This window comes from Budorcas taxicolor, chromosome 16, assembly GCF_023091745.1.
Source record: "Budorcas taxicolor isolate Tak-1 chromosome 16, Takin1.1, whole genome shotgun sequence".
NCBI lineage: Eukaryota > Metazoa > Chordata > Mammalia > Artiodactyla > Bovidae > Budorcas > Budorcas taxicolor.
The window spans coordinates 41,652,800-41,674,251 of record NC_068925.1 but is presented as its reverse complement, the minus strand read 5'-3'; the positions used below and the strand labels follow the sequence as shown (position 1 = coordinate 41,674,251).

The 21,452-nt window shown below is 40.7% G+C and overlaps 1 protein-coding gene across 1 annotated transcript; it reads left to right on the top strand.

Annotated features, from left to right (window-relative positions):
- The first annotated feature begins 398 nt into the window (after positions 1 to 398).
- Positions 399 to 20,321, top strand: TNFSF4 (TNF superfamily member 4). Its single transcript, XM_052654239.1, has 3 exons — positions 399 to 548; positions 18,180 to 18,228; positions 19,972 to 20,321. The coding sequence occupies exons 1-3, from the start codon at positions 399 to 401 to the stop codon at positions 20,319 to 20,321; spliced, it is 549 nt and encodes a 182-aa protein (XP_052510199.1).
- The last annotated feature ends 1,131 nt before the right edge of the window (positions 20,322 to 21,452 follow it).

Below are 21,452 nucleotides of genomic sequence, written 5' to 3'. Positions count from 1 at the left end.
ATCAAGTGACCCACAATTTGGTTACTGGTGCAATGAGAAATTAAGAAAATAGCACACTTTTATGACTGTCTTTTCACAGTCACTCAAATCAGAACTGGAATGCCACAAAAACAACTCCCTGTTAGCCCAGAGAAAAAAAAAGAAAGAAAGTAAAGGGGAAATTCAGATTAGTCACAAAGAAGTTCCCCCGCCTGCCTGCAAAAGCTGAAGCATTAAAACTGAGAGAGTCCTCTCTGCTCTTTCAATCGCCTCTTATCTCTGGTCCTGGGACCTCTGTGTATCTTCTAATTGATACACCTTGTGTTGGCTTCATCTCCTTCTTTTTGGGGAAGAAGTCAGTTCTCTCTCAGGTTTCCCCCTGTCACAGTTTTCATCGTCCCTGCATCCAGATTGTGAAGATGGAAGGGGTCCAGCCCCTGGACGAGAATGTGGGAAATGCACCAGGCCGGAGATTCTTGAGGAACAAGCTATTGCTGGTGGCCTCCATAATTCAGGGGCTGGGGCTTCTCCTGTGTCTCACCTACATCTGTCTGCACTTCTATGCTCAGGTAAGATGCACCAACCAACATGTCCTTTCCTCCAGCTCAGGCTGATGGCAGCTCCAAATGGTCACTTGGAAATAGTCTGACACCAAAATTGTTTTCCCTTTTCTGCTCAGCGATTGTAAAATGTGGTCAAGCACCCTCGTGTCTCTCTTTTCCTTCCTTTTTTTCAGCAGTGGCCGTGGTGAGGCACAGTGGAGATAGGGCAGGGGCACTGCTTCTGGATTAATCTTTTTCTTTACAACACAAAAATCCTGGTGTTCTTTTGTGAACTGTCACTTTGAAGCTTTGAGTCCCTGACATACCTACTTGGTTTATCTGTTCTGCTAGTAAGCAACTGATCAGGGAATCAATGTAAAAAGGAAATAATAAAGTTTTTATTTCCTTTTTACATTATTATACTTTCTCATTGTATTCATAAACCCCATAGACTCAAGGAGATATGCTTTCTGAAGAATGCTGAAGGTATCAATATTAAGTTCTTTTAAATAGCTAACCTATATATATTTAAGAGCAGAGATATATGTGTTCATGTCTGTATGTGCACATGGCTGAACGTTTATCCCAACAACCTGATCAGACATTGTTTTTCACAGTCTTTCTCTACCAATCACAACTTGCTGACATCACTTTGTCCAATACATTATGTAGTGGAAGATCATCATTTTAGTATCCCCCTCAATGAAGAAATTCTTTCCATTTTTCCATCTCTTTATTCTGGTCCTGTTTACATTATTTTTTTTCATAGTTGTTCATATATAGAAACATTATTTAGCTCTTTAAGGATGTTGTTGACTGCAGGAGATTCCACTGAAAAAGAAAATAAATGTGTAGTGGCCCCGTGTTCCCTTGTTGGGGCTAGTCTGATAATTCCTGTTTGCCTGGTGGTTGCTCTTGGTTAGAAAAATCACTGGTAAAGGTCAGACAATGAGAACTTTCATTTCTGATGGCCAGGTCACAGACTGGGTACCTCAAATTAGATCAGGATAAGATGAGCAGAGTTCTAGAGGATGCCTGGGCATGTCTCTGTCTACAGGAAACGGGTTTCGGTGCCTGCAGTCTAATAAGGGTGCGGTTGTGATCACTGTCCCGCAGAGGGTGCTCGTGTCTCCAAATTCCCAAAGGGTACTAGTGTCATGCTCAAGTCTGCAGACCAGTGAGCACCCCAGCACACCCGTACTGTCTTTATCACGCCACACATTTCCTTCTCTGCGCAGAACCCTTTGGGTGAAATTAGAGTAGGTGATTTTGGGGAGAGGGTGTCGGGGGAGGAGCAAAGTGTCCATGGCAGGATGCCCAAGACAAAGACCGGAATTAGGCTCTTCCGAGAAGAAAACAAAGAGAGTAACCCAAAATAGAACAGCTGAGTTTATTCACCCGGTCCGGGAGCCCTGAGACTGCTTTTTGAAACGACTGCTCTTTGAAACAACCGCAGTGTTACATATTTCCTTGCACTGTGGGATGATTAAAAAACAAAACAAAACAGAACAGATGGCCCCAGTCAAGCCTCAACAGTTAATTGCACTAGGGCTCAGAGGATGGGAGAGAGCAAAACATGAAACAGATACAGATGTGTAGCTAGCTGGTGGCAGGGGCCACCCTGGAATATCAATACCCAGGAGAGGCAGAGGAGAGAGATTCTTTCTAGCAAGTCAGCCAGCAGTTCTGTGCTAGAACGTGGAAGGGCAGCTGAATGCTCGCCTCCAGGATACTAGAATTCACGGTGAGCTGATCTTTGGGAGAGAATTAGCTTTCTCTGGTCCTGGCACAGAAATGGAAGCAAAGATGGAAGAGGTACGTTAGAGCTGTTTGCTCAAAAAAATGTGTTCTTATATACTCTAGATACAAAATTTTCTGTGGCTCAGATATTTGAAATTGTTCATTTGACATTAATTATTTTCTTATTTCTCACTAGACTGTTTTAGCTAACACAATTTCTTACACTATTAATGGGACCCAAGGCAGCACGATGTGTCCTTAATTGTAATCTCATACACTTTGTTAAGGGAAAGGATAGCTTAGAGAGGTCGTGTGTGATTTTCCCAGAACTTGATCAGTCATGGTGGCAGCAGTGTGTAGAGGAGAGAGACTGAGAGAAAAAGAGTATAAAGTAACTGCTGAAGAATGAACATAGACTAAGAGCTTTTCTAAATTTATGGGTAAGATTGTTTGGTATTTTGGTTGAAGGATAGGTAGGTGGGGATGCCTATCAAAGCTCTACTTTTATAAGACATTGTATTACAATGATCTATAGAGTTGAAATACTCATCATTTACCTAGTTAAATTGGATCTCTTTTATTGTAGGAGAAAGATATTTGGGGAATAATCATGATTTTTCCTTATTTCTTAGATTTAATTTTTAACTTCATAAAAATTTTCCTGTGTGGATGTCTCTGTGAAAAAAATATAGATATGTAACTGTTAAACTCCATTTGGCAGTCAGCCTTCCTTTCAATCAAGTTTATTTAGTAATCTTTGTTTTCTTACCACTTGGTTAAGTTTTACTACGTGAAAAGCAGAAGTTTTTGTTTTTGAGATGGCACATAAAAAGACCTTACCCACTCCTTATGTAATTCACTTCCCTCTTTGGACACTGATTTTCTCATCTGAAACTTGAGGCAGTTGGATCAAATGGTCAGAAATATCTCTTCCAGGTCAATATCCTGTGAATATGTAGTTTATACTCATAAAATGTGTATGAGGATCTGAGAAATGCAAATCTAAGTGAACAGATTTTTGTGCCTAAGCTTATGAATACCCTGGTTCTTAAGAAGGGACTGGGGGAAATCAGATTTGTACATATACATGTAATCTGTATTTATTCATATACTATGCACGTGTCTAAATAACATTCTGGATTAGCAAAATACCTTATTTAGAAAGGGGAAAGAAATAGACACTGTAGAATAATATCCATGATGCAGGTTACAAAATTGAGTCACAAAAACCGATACCATTATTGGGGCTGCCGCTTAAAGTATCAGGCTTCCAGGCTTCCCTGTAACTTCAGCTTGGAATGATGGCAGAAAAAAGCTGATGTATAGGTGAGAAGCTTTTGTAAATTATACCCATGTATCTCAGAGCTAATGAAGCTGGGCTCTTCCAAGATCTGTATCAGAGCACTTGAAAGATGTGCTTTTAGTGATTATTTATCAGCAAATCCCACCCACAGTTAATGGTTTATATTCTTACCGCATTTATTCCTGGAGAAGACAGAAGGGGAGGTCATTGAGCTGACCAGTTCTATATCCTCAATGGCCAGAGTTAGAATTCAGTTTCTTGGTGAAGTTTCAGACTATAACTTGGACTTTATATCCTTTAGGAAGAATAAGAGGCATTTTTGCTTAAAAATTTTCATCTCAGATTTTAGGTCAAATTAGATGTGTCCCCATGTGATTTTAACAAGTTTTAAAGATATTTTTAATGATAGACATGGAAATAAATAATTTTCAGTGCAATTGATTTTGCATTTTATAAGCAATTTTATGGGCTTCCCTGATTGCTCAGTTGGTAAAGAATCTGCCTGCAATGCAGGAGACCCTGGTTCAATTCCTGGGTTGGGAAGATCCCCTGGAGAAGAGATAGGCTACCCACTCCAGGATTCTTGGGCCTCAGAAACCTGCCACGATGTAGTCCACAGTGTTGCAAAGAGTCAGACACGACTGAGCGACTGAACTCAACTGAAGCAATTTTATGGACTTCCCTGATGGTTGAGGTGGTAAAGAATCTGCCTAAATACAATACAGGAGATCCAGGTTCAATCCCTGGGTTGGGAAAATCCCCCTGGAGGAGGGAATGGCAATTTTACAGGAATTAAAAAGAAACACCTGAAGTATTGAACTGATTTGTCATTAAGTATTTTGAGGCTCCTAAAGGAGATACTACTGAAAATGCATAGACTTGTTAGGTTGAACAGACATTAGACACAGTCCACTTGCAGATAGGAAAACAGAAACTGAGGGAGGATAGAAGCAGGAGAAGGAGGTGATGCTTCAGCTGATATTAGGAGTAGAGGGACTTCCCTGGTGGTCCGGTGGTTACGACTGCCTCCCACTGTAGGGGGTGCAGGTTTGATCCCTGGTTGGGGAGCTAGGATCCCACATACCTTGGGGCCAAAAAAAAACCCAAAACATAAAGCAAAAGCAATTTTGTAATAAATTCAATAGAGACAAAAGATGATCTGCATCAAAAAGTCTTAAAAAATAGTAGAAATTCTTAAAATAGACAAGAGGAATGATGGTGGCTGGGTAGGGGCAGAAGGCTTTCTAGGTAAAAAGGCAAGTTGTTCAGAATGGTTGGAGGTGAGTGTTCATTGGAGAAAGTAGTTGAAGATGAAGTTGAAAATCTAGGTGGAGACAGGACACAAAAGGTCTTGTGACGTGTGCTAAGGGAACAAACTTCATTCCATTCTGAACAAAAGAAAATACAGGAAAAATTACCCAAGTTGTTGCTTCTCCAGATTTCACTTCTCTGACATGGTCTGCTGCTGCTGCTGCTGCTGCTGCTGCTAAGTCGCTTCAGTCGTGTCCGACTCTGTGCGACCTCATAGACGGCAGCCCTCCAGGCTCCCCTGTCCCTGGGATTCTCCAGGCAAGAACACTAGAGTGGGTTGCCATTTCCTTCTCCAATGCATGAAAGTGAAAAGTGAAAGTAAAGTTGCTCAGTTGTGTCCGACTCTTAGCGACCCCATGGACCGCAGCCTACCAGGCTCCTCTGTCCATGGGATTTTCCAGGCAAGAGTACTGGAGTGGGTCGCCAGTGCCTTCTCCGCTTACATGATCTGCTGCTAAGTCGCTTCAGTCGTGTCCAACTCTATGCAACACCATAGACGGCAGCCCACCAGGCTCCCCCGTCCCTGGGATTCTCCAGGCAAGAACACTGGAGTGTGTTGCTATTTCCTTCTCCAATGCATGAAAATGAAAAGTGAAAGTGAAGTCGCTCAGTCGTGTCCGACTCTTCCCAATCCCATGGACTGCAGCCTACCAGGCTCCTCCATCCATGGGATTTTCCAGGCAAGAGTACCGGAGTGGCGTGCCATTGCCTTACATGGTCTACATGCTGGCAAATACAGAAAATGTATCTCATCTCACGTAGCGCTAGGGGGCACCACAGTAAGACTAACAGTTCTTTAACTTTTAAAGAGAACCCACTCTTTTTCTTTTTTTTCCTGAGGAGTTAAGATTAGAACACTTTTCTCAAGAAGCCAAGTGCTCATCCATGTGAAAGAGGATGAACAATATCAGGAGCACATAATATTGTTCACTGTTTATGCAGTGATGATATTTTATACAAGAAAAATTTAGATATAGGTTCTGACTCAAGTACTGAAAATAGGACAGAGATTGTTTGGACAGGAATCATGCTGGAAAATGTCAAGTATATACACATGAATAGAAACAAATGCACACACTCAGAGGAGAGATGTAAAGTGAGCAGAGAGGCTTTTGGTATAGACCTTGGAATATAACCTCCCTATTTCTCTGACTTCAGCTCCTAGCTGCTAGACCTAGCCTTGCCTAATGGCTGACCACCTTGCCCTTCCAATTCTCTTTCTTTTAATAGAAATTATTTCTGTATCCCTCACTCTCAGAGAACCTGCAGGTTCCCACCCACTTCAGGAATTTTGCATTCATGGCTAATGAATGTTAATCTTCTGGGACCATTTAGGTTGAGGGAGCCATGTACAGTGTTCAGTTCAGTTCAGTTGCTCAGTCGTGTCCGACTCTTTGTGACCCCATGGACTGCAGCACGCCAGGCTTCTCTGTCCATCACCAGCTCCTGGAGTTTACTCAAACTCATGTCCATTGAGTCGGTGATGCCATCCAACCACCTCATCCTCTGTCATCCCCTTCTCCTCCTGCCTTCAGTCTTTCCCAGCACCAGGGTCTTTTCAAATAAGTCAGTTATTCGCATCAGGTGGCCAAACTATTGGGAGTTTCAGCTTTAGCATCAGCTTCCAATGAATATTCAGGACTGATTTCCTTTAGGATGGACTGGTTTGATCTCCTTGCAGTCCAAGGGACTCTCAAGAGTCTCTTCCAACACCACAGTTCAAAAGCATCAGTTCTTTGGCACTCAGCTTTCTTTATAGTCCAACTCTCACATCCATACATGACTACTGGAAAAACCATAGATTTGACTAGGTGGGCCTTTGTTGGCAGAGTAATGTCTCTGCTTTTTAATATGCTGTCTAGATTGGTTATAACTTTTCTTCCAAGGAGTCTTTATGGCTACAGTCACCATCTGCAGTGATTTTGGAGCCCCCAAAGTTACAATTTGTCACTGTTTTCATTGTTTTCCCATCTATTCGCCATGAAGTAATGGGACCAGGTGCCGTGATCTTCATTTTCTGGATATTGAGTTTTAAGCCAACTTTTTCACTCTCCTCTTTCACTTTCATCAAGAGGCTCTTTAGTTCTTCTTTGCTTTCTGCCATAAGGGTGGTGTCATCTGCATATCTGAGGTTATTGATATTTCTCCTGGCAATCTTGATTCCAGCTTGTGCTTCATCCAGTCCAGCATTTCTCATGATATACTCTGCATGTAAGTTAAATAAGCAGGGTGACAATATACAACCTTGACGTACTCCTTTCCCGATTTGGAACCAGTCTGTTTTTCCACATCCAGTTCTAACTGTTGTTTCTTGACCTGCATACAGATTTCTCAGGAGGCAGGTACAGTGTTGTTATTCCTATTTAGGAAATGAAAGGATAGCAGCTGAATAGCAAAGTAGAAAGGTTATTTCTCATAGTCACTGATAAAATATAGGGTAGTGCTGGATGGAATTGGATTCCCCAATATCTTATGGCTTGTGTGTTTTGTTTGTAGCTAAATAAAGGAATTAAAACAATTTTTATATAAAAATGCAATATATCTTCTCAAAATTTTAGGGAAGTCATTGAGATATAGGAGAGAATACATTGGATCAGGAACTAGAAGATTCAGTTCAGTGTTTTAGCGTTGTGACTCTGGGTAAATTCCCTGAAATTCCCTGAGTATCAATTTAATCATCTCCAAAACTGGAATTTGATTATTGTGAGGAACAAATCTGTTACAGAACTTTGCAAATGTTAAAATTATTATATTTATAAACATGCTTCGATAAGCATACCACACACTAAAATGTTTACCTTGTAGCACACATGCAATGCCATAACTCAAACCTCAGAAAGCGTGTCATAGGTAAGGTCAACCTTAACTTCATGAATTTGGCTTTCCTATTGTAATTTTTAAGATTAAGAAAAACCCCTTGAAATAATTTTAGCTTATTTGAATTTAGATGTCTAATTAAGATGCCATGGCTGTATTAGCAAAGGAAAAATGAAGGGGAGAATTTATGAGCATATAAAATATTATCAGGTTAGTGTCTGAAAGTGGTTCAGAAATCTAAAATGACACACTTGGAAGACATGGCCCAGATGGGTTCCATTTCCCCTTACATTAATGTAGTTCATCCAACTCTCTAATAACTTGGTTGCCAAATAAGGCAGAAACTTATACTTAGAAGAGTGGTCTGGTTCACAATACTAGAAATGTTGGAGCTAAGAGGGGCATAATTATATATATTTTTTCTTTTCAGCAAATCTTTCATTCTGAAATGCAAGTTTGATATGTTATTAATTTGTATAAATTTGTCTCGCTTTGATAATATTGAAAATGCTAGTTAAGAACACACTCTGACAGAAAGAGCAGCAAGTAGACCCAAACTTTAGTTCTTCCATTGAATAAGGGCTACGGATAGAAAGCTTCACTCCCAGGATGTTATATAGGTGGGGATCTGGGGGGATGATTGTAAATGATATACCCTCCGGCTGGGCTGTCCTGTAGGTCACATAGCACGAGCCTACAGAACCTAAGATCAAAATGAAAATGATAATTAACGTTGCAAAAAATTATAAGCATCCAAATAGTCACCAAGGGAAATTATAAAATCTTTACTGGGTTATAAAAGAAGTTGTAAAAGACATGTTTTACTGCTCAGTAATGTAAAATGTATTTTGAGTTAGCGATGTGTTGGGTGGTTAATGTTTTTAATTTCCAAGGCCTGTAAAAATCTTAATCTGGCCCTGAATGTGGTTTGAGTAAGACTGGAAACTCAGCTCTTTTTAGGGAGAGGTTGACAGGCATCACTCATGGTGCTACTTGCAATACCATCTCTGGTTTTGTGATCTTGTCCCTACGTTGTCCTTACTTCTTCACTATGATCTTGGATGGTGACAGATCTTTGTAGGCACTTTTACAATGAGGAAATCTGAGGCATAGAGACTTGTCTAGGACAATATAGGAAGGTCTGGTTATAAATCAGGACTAGGTTTAAATTCTAGTCCTGTCTCTTTCCATTACACCTGGCCAAGACTCCGCGGCTCTAAGCTGTAAGCATTTTACCTGGATGTTTTAAAATTTTTTTCCTTTCCTGACATTAATTGCTTATGTAGAAAAACTGGGGGAAGATTTATAACCTGGAATAAAAGGAAGAAAGATTCTTTTAAAAAAAGAATCTGAATCTCCTGCCACAAATTCAAATAACACAATCAATGAAGCTTTAACAAATGTGTAATACCTTATAGGTTATTTTGATAAATCATTGCCATGTATGATTCATTCATAGAAGAGAAAGGGGACTTGGACTGGGGCATTGGCTCAGTCATTTATTCACTCCAAGCTGTACTTTTTTTTAAACAATAAGGAGATTAGACTATATAATCTCCATGGGGCTTTCTAGTTCTGTCAGACTGATTCGAAGAATTATTTCAATGTTGTAAGTGTGATTTCACACTATATGCAAATATCTTTTCAACCAGGGTGGCACCGCAAATTTGGTAGCTTAAAAGAAATGTAATCTTTCACAGTTTTGGAGGATAGGTATTCAAAGTCAGTGTGTTAGCAATACCCTGCTCCATCTGAAGGCCGTAGGGAAGAATCCTCCAGGATCCTTCTGTGCCTCTTCCTAGCTTCTGAGGGCTCCCAGCAATCCTTAGTGTTCCCTGGCTTGATAGTACTGGGTAACCTAGTTGAATACAGCTCTTCAGTAAGAATTTCACAGAGGGCTAGCTTCAAAAGCTAGTTTCTCGATTGGGATTATAAAGCAAGCATACTTTAATTTTTGCATCAGGTGCTTCGTTTCTCTTCCATTATTTAACAGGAAGGCTTTAGTTTAAAATGTCATTATCATTATTGTTACCACCAGCACTATCATCGTTCCACTGCTGTTCTGTGATGATTTTTACCAGTCACCAGTCTTAGTTCACACTATAATGTAGCTTGAGGATTATTTAGCCTTACTGCAAATGAGGCTAAGAGCCTCATTGCATAAACAACACAAAAGATACTCATGATTCTTCATTAACTATCAGAGGGAGCCACTTGGGGAGAAAACCTGTTCTTTTGTTACAGCTGAGGGATTTATTATCGTGTATTATTGTGTTGAAAAAATCTTTGGTTCAAAGGATCTTCTTATCCACCAATAATTTGGGTTTTCTCTTTTGAATGTTCTGATTTTCCTAATCTCTGGTATTGAAAAAGTCCTTAGATAGTCCCCATTTCTCTCTGCTTATTCAACCATCTTAATTGAGAGTTAAGAAATGAGGACATAAAAATGAGGAAATTCAAAACTGAGAAAGGAAAGGACTTGTTCTGGCTTACGACCAGACCTGAGTGTTCTATCCCCAGCCCAATGCCTGGTCCGTGTCTACTAGGTTGCCTTTCCAAGGCAATAGTGCCTACTCTTTTATATGGCCTATGAGCTGGGGAATGAGTAACTATGGATAGAAAGATACTGATCATAATAATTGTGCTATCCCCTTTGTACTCAAGGATGAATGGGGCAGTTTAATAAAAGCCTTGAGCCACATATGGTGTTGGCTAGTGTCCCCTGGAGGAGGGCATGGCAACCCACTCCAGTATTCTTGCCTGGAGAATCTCCATGGACAGAGGAGCCTGATGGGGTACAGTTCATGGGGTTGCAAAGAGTTGGACATGACTGAGTGACTATGCATAGCATAGAGCAAGTGTCAGGGCACAGTCTAAGGGACTCAGTAACCATTTATTTATAAATGCCATTATGTTTAAGGCATTGTAAGATTTATGATAATGCAGTGGGTACCTTGTAAGCCAACTTTTCCAGTTGCTTTGCTGCTGCTGCTGCTGAGTCACTTCAGTTGTGTCTGACTCTGTGCAGCCCTATGGACTGCAGCCTGCCAGGCTCCTCTGTCCATGGGATTCTCTAGGTGAGAGTATTAGAGTGGGTTGCCATGCCTTCTTCCAGGGGATCTTCTTGACCCAGGGATCCAACCTAGGTCTCCTGCATTGGAGGTGGATTCTTTACTGCTGAGCCACCAAGGTAAAGACTAGAATATTTTGAAAATTACCTGATTCCCAAGGTGAGGAAGGGAGTTGTTTCTTTTTTTCAATTTAATTTTTTAAAATTGAGGTATAGTTCATGTACAAGATTATGTAAGTTTTTTTCAGGTGTATAATAGTGATTCACAATTTTTAAAGATGGTATTTCATTAATTGTTATTATAAAATGTTGGTTTTATTCCTTGTATTGTACAGTATATGCTTGTAGCTTATTTTACACATGGTAGTTTGTGCTTTACAGTCCCCACTTCCCTCTCCTCTCACTGGTACCACTGTTTTGTTCTCTATATTTGTGAGTCTGTTTCTTTTTTTGTTATATTCACTATTCTATGGGAGTTCTTAGAAATGTTTTGGCAGACCCCTCTGTTAGTGTACTTGAGGAATTTGCCAGCAAATGTGGAAAGGGAAACCCAGATAAAAGAAAATCTTCCCCTTGAGGATATAAAAAATTGCAAATCACAAAATTTTGAAGGTGTGTTCATGTCACATGGATGCTTTTGGTTCATTTGGTTGTTTTTCTGAGTACTTAATACTCCTCTTAGGGATCCATTAATTGCTAAGTGTTTGGGACAGTGAAACCATAGTTCCTCTTCTCTGAGATAGAGAGGAGAGGGTCAGTAAGTAGAGGCTAGCCATTACTAAATAAATTTGACAAGAAAAGTGGAAGTGGTTAGAGAGAGGGAACTATATTAGAATATCACATGGGCTGTGTAGTAGAGAGTATAGTAAGAATTTAAAAAGAGGGATTACAGCAAAAAGGTGTTGGCAGCCATGGTGAAGGGTGGTGATAGAGAAAAAGAAAGTCTAGAATGACAGTTAAAATGGCTTTTCTTTGTGTTCTTTCATCTTAATAGACTCTTTATTCAACATGATTTTCAAAGTCACACATCTTCATGTCTAAGAAATATCACTTTGAGGATAAACTTTGCTGATTATGGAAGACTGGCCAAATAATCAGTTTTTGTTCATTTCTATTCCTTTCTCTGAGTTGGATTCTGAACTTTCCTGATCAGAAGTCGGGGCCCATCTCTTTGTAAGGGAGTTTCCATCAAGTATACACTAAATCCACCAGGAGAAGAGTCTGCCTTCCCAACCCACTGTAATGGGTAAATATGGAAAATTCCATCTTCCTCTTCGGAGGCTCATTCAGAAACACCCTCAGAGCCTATAAGACTTTGCTTTCATAATCTCTCAGGTCTTCTCTGATTGACGTGAAGCCCGTTGTTGGGGAGGAGACATTCACATCCCTGCGAAGGTTGCATGCTGAACCACGATTCCCACTGCATACCTGTTTCTGCACTGTCCTCCACTGACTCACATCTCATCCCACTCTGACCTGGGATCTTGACTGATAGCAAGTGAGGAAGGGCAAGGCCCACATAGTGAATGCAGAGCCCACTTCCTGGTTTCACATTTTATGAGTATCATTCCCTCCTGCCACAGATACACCCCCTCCAGGACAAATGCCACATGAGTATAAGGTTGGCAGCCTCATGCCACATCCCAGTGAGTCAATATAAGAAATTCACACATTCTAGAGATGAGCTCATGAAGCAAGCAGCACCTTTTGGGGAACATGGTACAGGCGGCTGGATAAATGCTGTATATCAGACATTTTCCATCTTTGTTCTCAGATAGTTCAGCGTTTCAGGTACTGAGAGAGGTCAGGAAAGGACATTATTCTGACTCTTCTTTGCATCACCTACTTGCTGCCTACTTTATTTGTCCTGCTGCCCCTTGCCAAGACAGTTGCATCTAATTAGAGTCCAGCTAATGGCTTTGCCAACCTGAACTATACAAACAATCTTGGAGAGTTGACTGAAGAGCTCTTTTCTGGAGAATGTTTAGATATTTTGAGATATATCTGAGTATTTTGACAACTATCGAAAACCTAATCTTTTAATCTTGTTTAGTATTGAAAATTAAAAATAAATTAATTTTGAACCCTCAGAAAAATGTTTTCATAGGGGTTTTTTACTCTTAAGATAGAATAGGATAAAGAGAAAGGATGTTATCATGAACTTGAGGTTCAGTCAAACTCAAGTGAATACCTGTTTATTCCTGAGAAAGTTCTTAACAACACTGATTCTCATTTCTTTCTATCTATAAGACATGAATATTATTTCTACTTAATAGTATTATTTTGAAAGCAAACAAGGTAATGAATTTCAGAAAGAGTAATGCAGTGCATGGCATGTTTTAAGTTCTAAGTAAGTTTTTACTGTTTTTCTTGAATACACCAAAAATGGTCTAATTTCTAGACCCTTCCTCTAGGCAGTGCCTTTGGATTCTCTGGGTCCTCTTTCTCTTTCAAGGCCTAAGCCCACGTCTTTCCTCCTTGAGCTGCCAAAGCCTGCAGTTGTTTTTTCTGTTCTCTGGAACCTTGTGGCATAAATTGCCTATTGCTCTTTGCCATTGATTTTATGTGGAGGAATTATCTCCCCAGTTGACATACAAGTTTGTCAAAACTAAGGACTGTGTATTCTTTCCCTTTGTGTTCTTAGAGTTGAATGTAATACCTGCCAAATAGTAGGTAATGATCAATGGTGTTTGAAATCACCAATAATATGACAATCATATAATCTATTCAATCAACTATTAAATAATACTGATAGTTGAGCACCAGCTTTAGGATAGGCATGATTTTTGCCAAGGGAATGGTTGAAGATATATTTTCTGGATTTGGGCCTTCAGGAGTTCACAGTAGAGTGTAGTAATTCTCAAACCTTGAACCTTGGGTGTTTGTAAAAATGAGATTACTGCGTCCATCTAGACCTTTTGAAATGGAATCTTTATGGCAATCTTTAACTGGCAATCTATGCATTTTTATAGATTTCTGAGGTGACTCTAATGTATATGGTGGACCATGTAATGTATGATGGTGCACCATGTAATGTATAATGGTGGACCAGCTGACCTTTAGTTGCATCATCAGCTGCTCCTAGACAGGGCATACGCATTACTCAGTCAGTTGGTCAGGTAGCCCATGTATCAGCTGCCTCTGAGTACTCTGTGTTCTTGGCTCTATTTATGACAGCCCCCAAGCCCAGGAGAGAAGCCTAAACTTTTGGCTATCCCTTTGCATTCGCATGATGAGGTCATCATGAGACCATCACCCTGCCAATCTGCTGTGTTTGATCACATCTTCCTTCCTCCAACTTGGCACTAAATGGACACAAGGAATGGACTATTAGTAAAATCTTCAAAGAAATTTCTCTCCACTTGAAATTTGCATGAGGAGAAGAAAAACTGTTGTTATTGTGTGAAACAATGAAATTTCTTCTGGATTCCAGGGGGCTGGAGTTGAATCCCTTTATTTCTGTGGGTCTCATTTTCTTCATCTATAGAATACAGTGTTCAGTTGGAAGATGACTTCTTTTATACCTATGCTTCTGAGGCCATCTCATTGAAACTTCAGGACTGTACTTTGATCCTGGTGTACTGACTTACAAGAATTTCTAGTCCCCTTTGAAGATAGTATGAGCTCTTCAGACTTTGTAGCTTGTCCTTGCATGAAAGTCCTTTGGGATCTTTGATATAGTCCATTTTTTTCTATTATCTGGTGAAGATATGAGGATTTTTATTTTCTTGATATACATATATATATATAAAATTATGTCTGTGGGTAAAATTAATATTTTCTGATTTTTTCCTGGTAATTTTTCTTATAAAGCCAGAATCATTTTGTGGTATTCTTCTGGGCTACAGAGAGCTGATATTTTAGGGATTTGGTTGGACTTCCTTTTTTTTTAATTAGTTCTCTCATTCTGTAGTCATATGTAAAGCTAAATTAGTGTTATATAGGCTAAATTAAGAACATGACATGGATCTTGTCTCCCATGAGCATCCAAGAATAATAGCTGACATTTATCAGCTCCTTACAGTGTTCCAGGTCAGGTGCTAAAAATTTACGTACATGACCTCATTCACAACAACCTGCTGAGATACAGGGTTTACTCTTTCCATTTTATAGATGAAGAAGCTAAAAGTCAGCAAGGTAATGACATTTTCCCAAGAGCACACAGCTAGGTAGTCTTGTAGTGGAGAGGAGACATGTATCCATTGGTGGTAGAATGAAAATCAGTAGAGTAATTTAAGTTTTTTTTTTCTTACATCAGGGTTCACTCTTGGTATTGTACATTTTATGGATGTTAACAAATGAACAATAACATGTACCCACCATTAGAGTATAGTGCAGAATAGTTTCACTACTCTAAAAATCTTCTATACTTCACCTATTCATCTCTCCCTCCTTCCTCACCCCTGGCAACCACTGCTCTTTAACTGTCTCTGTAGTTTTGCCTTTTCCAAAACGTCACACATTTGAAATCATACATTATGTAGTCTCTTCAGATTGTCTTCTTTTACTTAGTAATATACATTTAAAGTGTGTCCATGTCTTTCCATGGCTTGAAAGCTCATTTGTTTTTAACTCTGAGTGTTACCCCATTGTTTGGATGTATCACAGTCTATTTATCCATTCAGCCTACAGCGGGATATCTTGATTGCTTTTCCTTGACAAGTTTTAACAATAAGAAACAAAGCTATTATAAACATCCATGTGAATAGAGTAATTTTTAAGTACTTGCTATGGGAGAACAGAAGCCAGGGATTTGATTTAGGCCTTGAAGTTTATATTTTGATGGGTATACATAGATGAAGGGCCATTCTTGGTGGAGAGAACAAAGGAAGCAAGTGTTTTTTTAATGCTTACCACGTGCCAGTCAAACTCCTGAGTATTTTCATGTATGTTAACTTATTTGAGCTTTACAGTCATCTCCTTGAGCATTGTAATAATAATATACCTTATTTTCACAGACATGAAAGCTAAAGCTCAGATGTGGTATATAACATCCAAATTCAACAGAACTAGAGAAGTCACAATTTGAACAAAATCTTATTCCCAAGCCTGCACCCTCTTGTTTTGTCCTACCAGGCTTTATTTAAAGGATTAGAGGAAATAGTTGATTTGAGCATAAAGCACAGAAAGGATATGGGTAGCAGTAATGCTTGACAAGGAGGTTGGCACCAGGCCATAGAAGGCCTTGAATTTGGCACTGTGGGGGTATCTCTGGGCAGTGGGGTAGTCAGCATGAAGTAATCAGGTTTGGAGGATGAAGGACGAGGTTGTGGATGGTCATGGAGCAAGAGAAAGAACCATTTTATTTCACAAAATGGCCAAGGCCTGGTGGTGTTGATGCTAGGAAGATGAGAAAATGTGAATTTCTAATGCTGGGTAACCTTCAGGAGGAAAGGAAGCCTGGAGTTGAGTTAATCTACCTAAAAGAGGAAGTCCTGTGTGCTTTCCTTGCTGCCTCTCAGCATCTTGGTCTCAGAATGTCTTCTTAATCATTACCGCTCTGACTTCTTCATCACAGTATTTCAGAACATTGGGAAATGTCATTGTTTTGGAGGAACATTATGGAAAGTTTACACAGTCAGTCAAATAATCAGATCATGAGGACTTTTAAGTTAGAGAGTTTGACGTAAATTTGGGATGAAGAGGCTTCCTGTTTCTCTCTTTCACTGAAATTGGTGTAGGGTTGCAACTTTTAAAATTTAAATCATAAACAGTGCTGAAAGGGATGTCACTGATCTTTGAGGAGTTTCTAAAGATGGAAAAAACTGATGCCCAGAGAAGTTATGCAACTTGCCTAAGTACTTGCCTGGCTGGTGTTAGGACCAGGTAGCTGCATGCTGAGCCCTGTGCTCTTTGGGCAGCTGCCCAGGCTGCTTCTGACTTCAACAAGGTGGCCAAGCGACCAGCCTGCCCGGAGAGCAGCGGGAGCATTCATTTACCCAGGGAATTATGGTGTTTGGGTAATGTACCTTTTGAGAGGCCTTCTTCTAGAACATCGCTTTAAGCGTGAAGGACACTAGTCTAGCCTCACAAACAGTCCACAGAGGGGAGAGAGCCAAAGAGTGTCAGGTCGTCCCGAGTCAGCACCTCTCTGTGTGCTCACCACTGACTAATATCGCTCTAGGGGCCCAGCTACTGACAGGGCTCAGCAAGGCTCTCCCTTCTTCCTACACCGCCTGTTGGTTTCAGCTTGGTGAGGCTTGTGACTTTACGTACAAGGGAAGTAGGGGATTCTTCATCCGTGTGGGCAGGCCCCAGTGAGTCCGTTTGACTGCTGCTATGAGTGTGCCATAAAAGTGGGAAGCAGGGACTCCACACCCCAGAGTATGAAAACAAATTCCTCCCCAGACCTTTGATCCTGACATCTTGCCAAAAATAACCTGGTGGGAGGAGCTGTTGTTCTCTGCAGGCACAATAGGTGGTAGGTTTCTCTGTTTGTTTGTTAGTTTCTATTTCCCTTCTTAGTAGGTAATGTAAAATTTAAAAAGTACAAGAAAGTAAGCCATGGAAAATAAATGTGCTTCCCACTCCTGTCCTCAGGCTTCCAGTTCCTTTCTCCAGAGGCAGTGCTTTATTCTTCTAGATAAATTCTATGCCCACACAAAAATTCTCTTTTTTTCCTTTGAACACAAATGGAAATGTACTTTATACGTGATTCTCCCCTTTACTTTGGCTTTTTTCACTTAATATAGTTTGGAGTTTGCCCCATATTGAACTTCTTTGTTCCTTTAACCGCCAAGTTTCCATAGGTGTTTTATCTATTAACTTTTCTTTCTTTGTTGCTTTACTTCTTTCTTGCTTTTGAGTTCAAGTTAGGTTTTACACACGACTACAGAGCAGAGAAAGACCCGACATTTTAAAAGGTCACACACAGACCTACTCATCTCTGGAGAGTTTGAAGGGTTTTCATTGCCTGTGGGCCCTGAAGGTAGGACACTCTTAATCCTGTTTGACAGTGAAAAAGCGAGCAGCCAGGACGCTCCCAGACATCACTCCCCGTCCACTCTGGGAGTCTGTGGCCATGAAGGATTGTCTGGTCACAACCTTGTCCGTGAAGAATCTCGATGACTGAATGGGTTTCTTAACAAGATAACTTTTAAGTGCTCTATTTTCTAAAATGGGAAATTGGGGCTCAGGGAGCCAAAATAATATACCAAGGAAGAGCTTGGCAAGTGAGGACAGATCTTACTTAGATGCTTGCATGAAGGAGCAGAAGACTCCTAACTCACCTTATGAGACGGTACAGAAAAGCAATGGGGCAGGCGGAAGGCTGCGTCTAACTCACACAGGAAAAGGCAAGTCTCTTCTCAAGTCGGTCCCTTTACCTGATGCATTTCTGCTTCATAGGATGGATGTGACTCATCAATTCTACTTGTTCATTTTTTCCCCTAAAAATATATCCTTTTTCTTCCTTTAGGTGCCATCTCAGTACCCTCCAATCCAGAGTATCAGAGTACGGTTTACCAGTAAGTATTGTCAAAAGTTTAGTTGGTTCATAGTTTTAAAATACTCTTCTCTCCACCTTCTTAATTTCCCCTAGAACATAAGATCTCTCCATTTTTTTAGGGAAACATTAAATCCTGAAATTGTTGGGGCCTGCATATTATTTTCATTAAGGTCAAAGAAGAAAAGGGGAGTAATTAGTTAACAGATAAGTGCTTGTCACTATACTGATTACATTATGTTCCTCACTTAATCCTCCCAGGAACCCTTTGAGTAGAAACTACTCTCACTTTTTTTAGGTAAGAAAATGAAGGCTTCTTACAACTCTGTCTGGCTGTAAGATATATCATTCCCCAGTAACTGTATTACAGGACAAAATTTTACCTTAATGAGAGTTGGGGGACTTAAAGGCAATGCGATATCTTTAACAAGAGAGCATTATTTGGATCCAAGATTAATACTAGGACAACCACCAGTGGTTTCTGTATGGATATTCATTTATTAAGTCCTCTTGAAGCAAAGGAAAAAGTATATCTTGCCTTCTATAAGTGATCCTCGTTTTCAATTCGAAGTATTCCCATGGACTTGATTCAGAGCAAGAATTACTGAATTGTGCCCAGCAGTGGGAACTTACTGTCTCCTATCATCAAGGGACATGGGCCAGAGTGGAGAGTTTGAAGTGTCGTTACTTGACCGTTCCGGGTGATACTGAGGCTGCCATGGAAATAGAAGACATTTAGTTTTTGATTTATGCTTGAAATGGCCCCACACAAAGCTGTTAAAGTTATTCTGTGTTCTACTACTCTTCCTTTTCTTTTTCCTGTGGCAAGCACTATTCCCAAGGCACCTTCCAGTAAAAATTGACAATTAAAAGGTAGAAGGGAGAAGGGAGAAATAAGTCTATGTTCTTGAGCTCTTATATCAGAACCTGAACCCACAGACTAAGCTTTACTTAGTATTGAAGCATAACTAAGCTTAAGTGATTGTTGACGAAGGCCAGTAATACATGTTATTGGGAAGTCTAGTTGCCAGGGCATGTGAAGAATTTTCATTTCATGGTGACATGGAGAGAAGAATAAAAGAAAAGTGAAAGTGTTATCCGCTTTGTTGTGTCCAACTCTTTGCAACCCAATGGACTGTAGCCCATCAGGGTCTTCTGTCCATGGAATTCTCCAGGAAAGAATACTGGAGTGGGTAGCCATTCCCTTCTCCAGAGGATCTTCCCAACCGAGGGATCAAACCCGGGTCTCCTGTGTTGCAGGCAGATTCTTTACTATCTGAGCCACCAGGGAAGCCTGGAGAGAGGATAAAGAGTTAAAAGCAATTACTTCGTGTGGACGGGGTGTGCAGGACCCAGGCAAAAGGCACTTCCACCACCCTCTGCCCTAATCAATCCATTGAACAAAGACGGCAGCACTGAAGTTGCCAATCCCTCCTGATGGGAGGGATTGAAAAAATCAGGGAAACCTTGAGACTCCATTTCCTGCCACAGGTGTGTTGTGACAACTGCCGGTTGCTGTAATCTCTCCACTCTTGAATCCCAGCCCCCTCTGAAACTCTCTTGGCTACTAATACTAGCTTTGCCTCTTCCATTCCACAGGGAAAGTAGATTCCAACCTTCATGTAGAAACATAGTCTTCTTATACTTTTATTCTTTTCAAAATCTGTCCCTATCACTTTCTCTTCATATGTTTCTAGACATATTGGACAGTTGTTGCTTAATGCTGAGCTAAGGAGTCTTTTTTTTTTTACCCTACCCTCCTTAGAGTGTGAAAATGAGAACGGTTTCATCATCACATCCCCAGACGCGGACGGAACCATGAAGGTGCAGAACAACTCAATCATCATCACCTGTGATGGGTTTTATCTCATCTCTCTGAAGGGCTACTTCTCCCAGAAGCTCAGCCTCAGGCTTCTGTACCGGAAGGGTCGGGAACCTCTCTTCTCCCTGAACATGGTCAAAATTGTTGACTCTGTCACAGTGGCCTATCTGCGTTTCAAGGACAAAGTCTACCTGAATGTGACCACTCAGAATGCTTCCTGTGAAGACATCCAGGTGAATGGTGGGGAGTTGATTCTCATTCATCAAAATCCTGGTGGATTCTGTGTCTACTGAGGACCTGATGGCTGCACCCAAGCCAGGAACCAGCATGAAGGCCACGCTGGGGGTGGACAGGACACTGATTCTTCCTTGGGAGTGGAGGCGTTGTCCCAGCTCAGCCCTCATATTTGACCAAGTGAGATGTGACCAGAAGCAGATCACTCCCACCCCCACTCAGGGATATTTAAAACTTATTTTTACATACCAATTAACTTTATGTATTTATCCTGTATCTTCTAAATCACCTAGCCCTCCTCATCCCTCAAGATTGCCTCAAGCCTGTTAGGCACCTCCGCCAGAGTGAGAAAAAAGGTGCCTCTTCCTCAAGATGTTCCTATTGGTCAGGAAATTATCATAATAAACTTTCATTATTGAAAAAGACACTTGACTACCATTTGTCATCTGACATTGTCAAAATGAAGAAGACCAGGGAGAGGGGTTTTGAATCTGCCAAAACCAGTGGACTGACTGCTCGCAGGCAGAGGTGCCTCTCCAGGGTGAAATTTGTTGTAGTCTGCATAGTGCCCCAATCTCTGTCTCATGTGGAGGAATTCAAAAGGAAAATCATGTCATGAACAGCTGTCAGGACTTGATGAAGATAGCTGGCTAAGGAATACTCCGCTCTGGGCTTTTTTTTTCCCCCTTGTTTTATCCATTTCGCTCTCCCAGCCTCCAAATGGTCTTGATAGAAATTTCCCTTCAAAGAACCATCTTGGGGGTGTGATGCTTGAAAAACCTAATCAGTGATTTAAGGAAAGCTGAGAGAGTGAGATAATTTATTGTGAGGGTTATCTTTATCACACTGGAGTGCCGTGAAACTGGACCTCTCAGGATAAGTCAGTGGACATTTGAATAGTCTGGGGAGAAAATCACATTGTTTGCCACAGAGAAGCAGTGTAACACATGCCTAATGCTGAGATACATACTCAGCCCCACATCTTGTGCTCAGGTACCACCTTGCTAGTTTCAAAAAAGTGCTTTAGGTGAATTGTCCCTCCACCCTTGGGCTGCGCTGCATGGCTTATAGGATCTTAGTTCCCCAACCAGGAACTGAACCCAGGCCCACAGCAGTGAAAGTGCCAAGTCCTAACCACTGGACTGCCAGGGACGTCCCTGACATGAATTGTTCTGAGCAAGATATTCTAT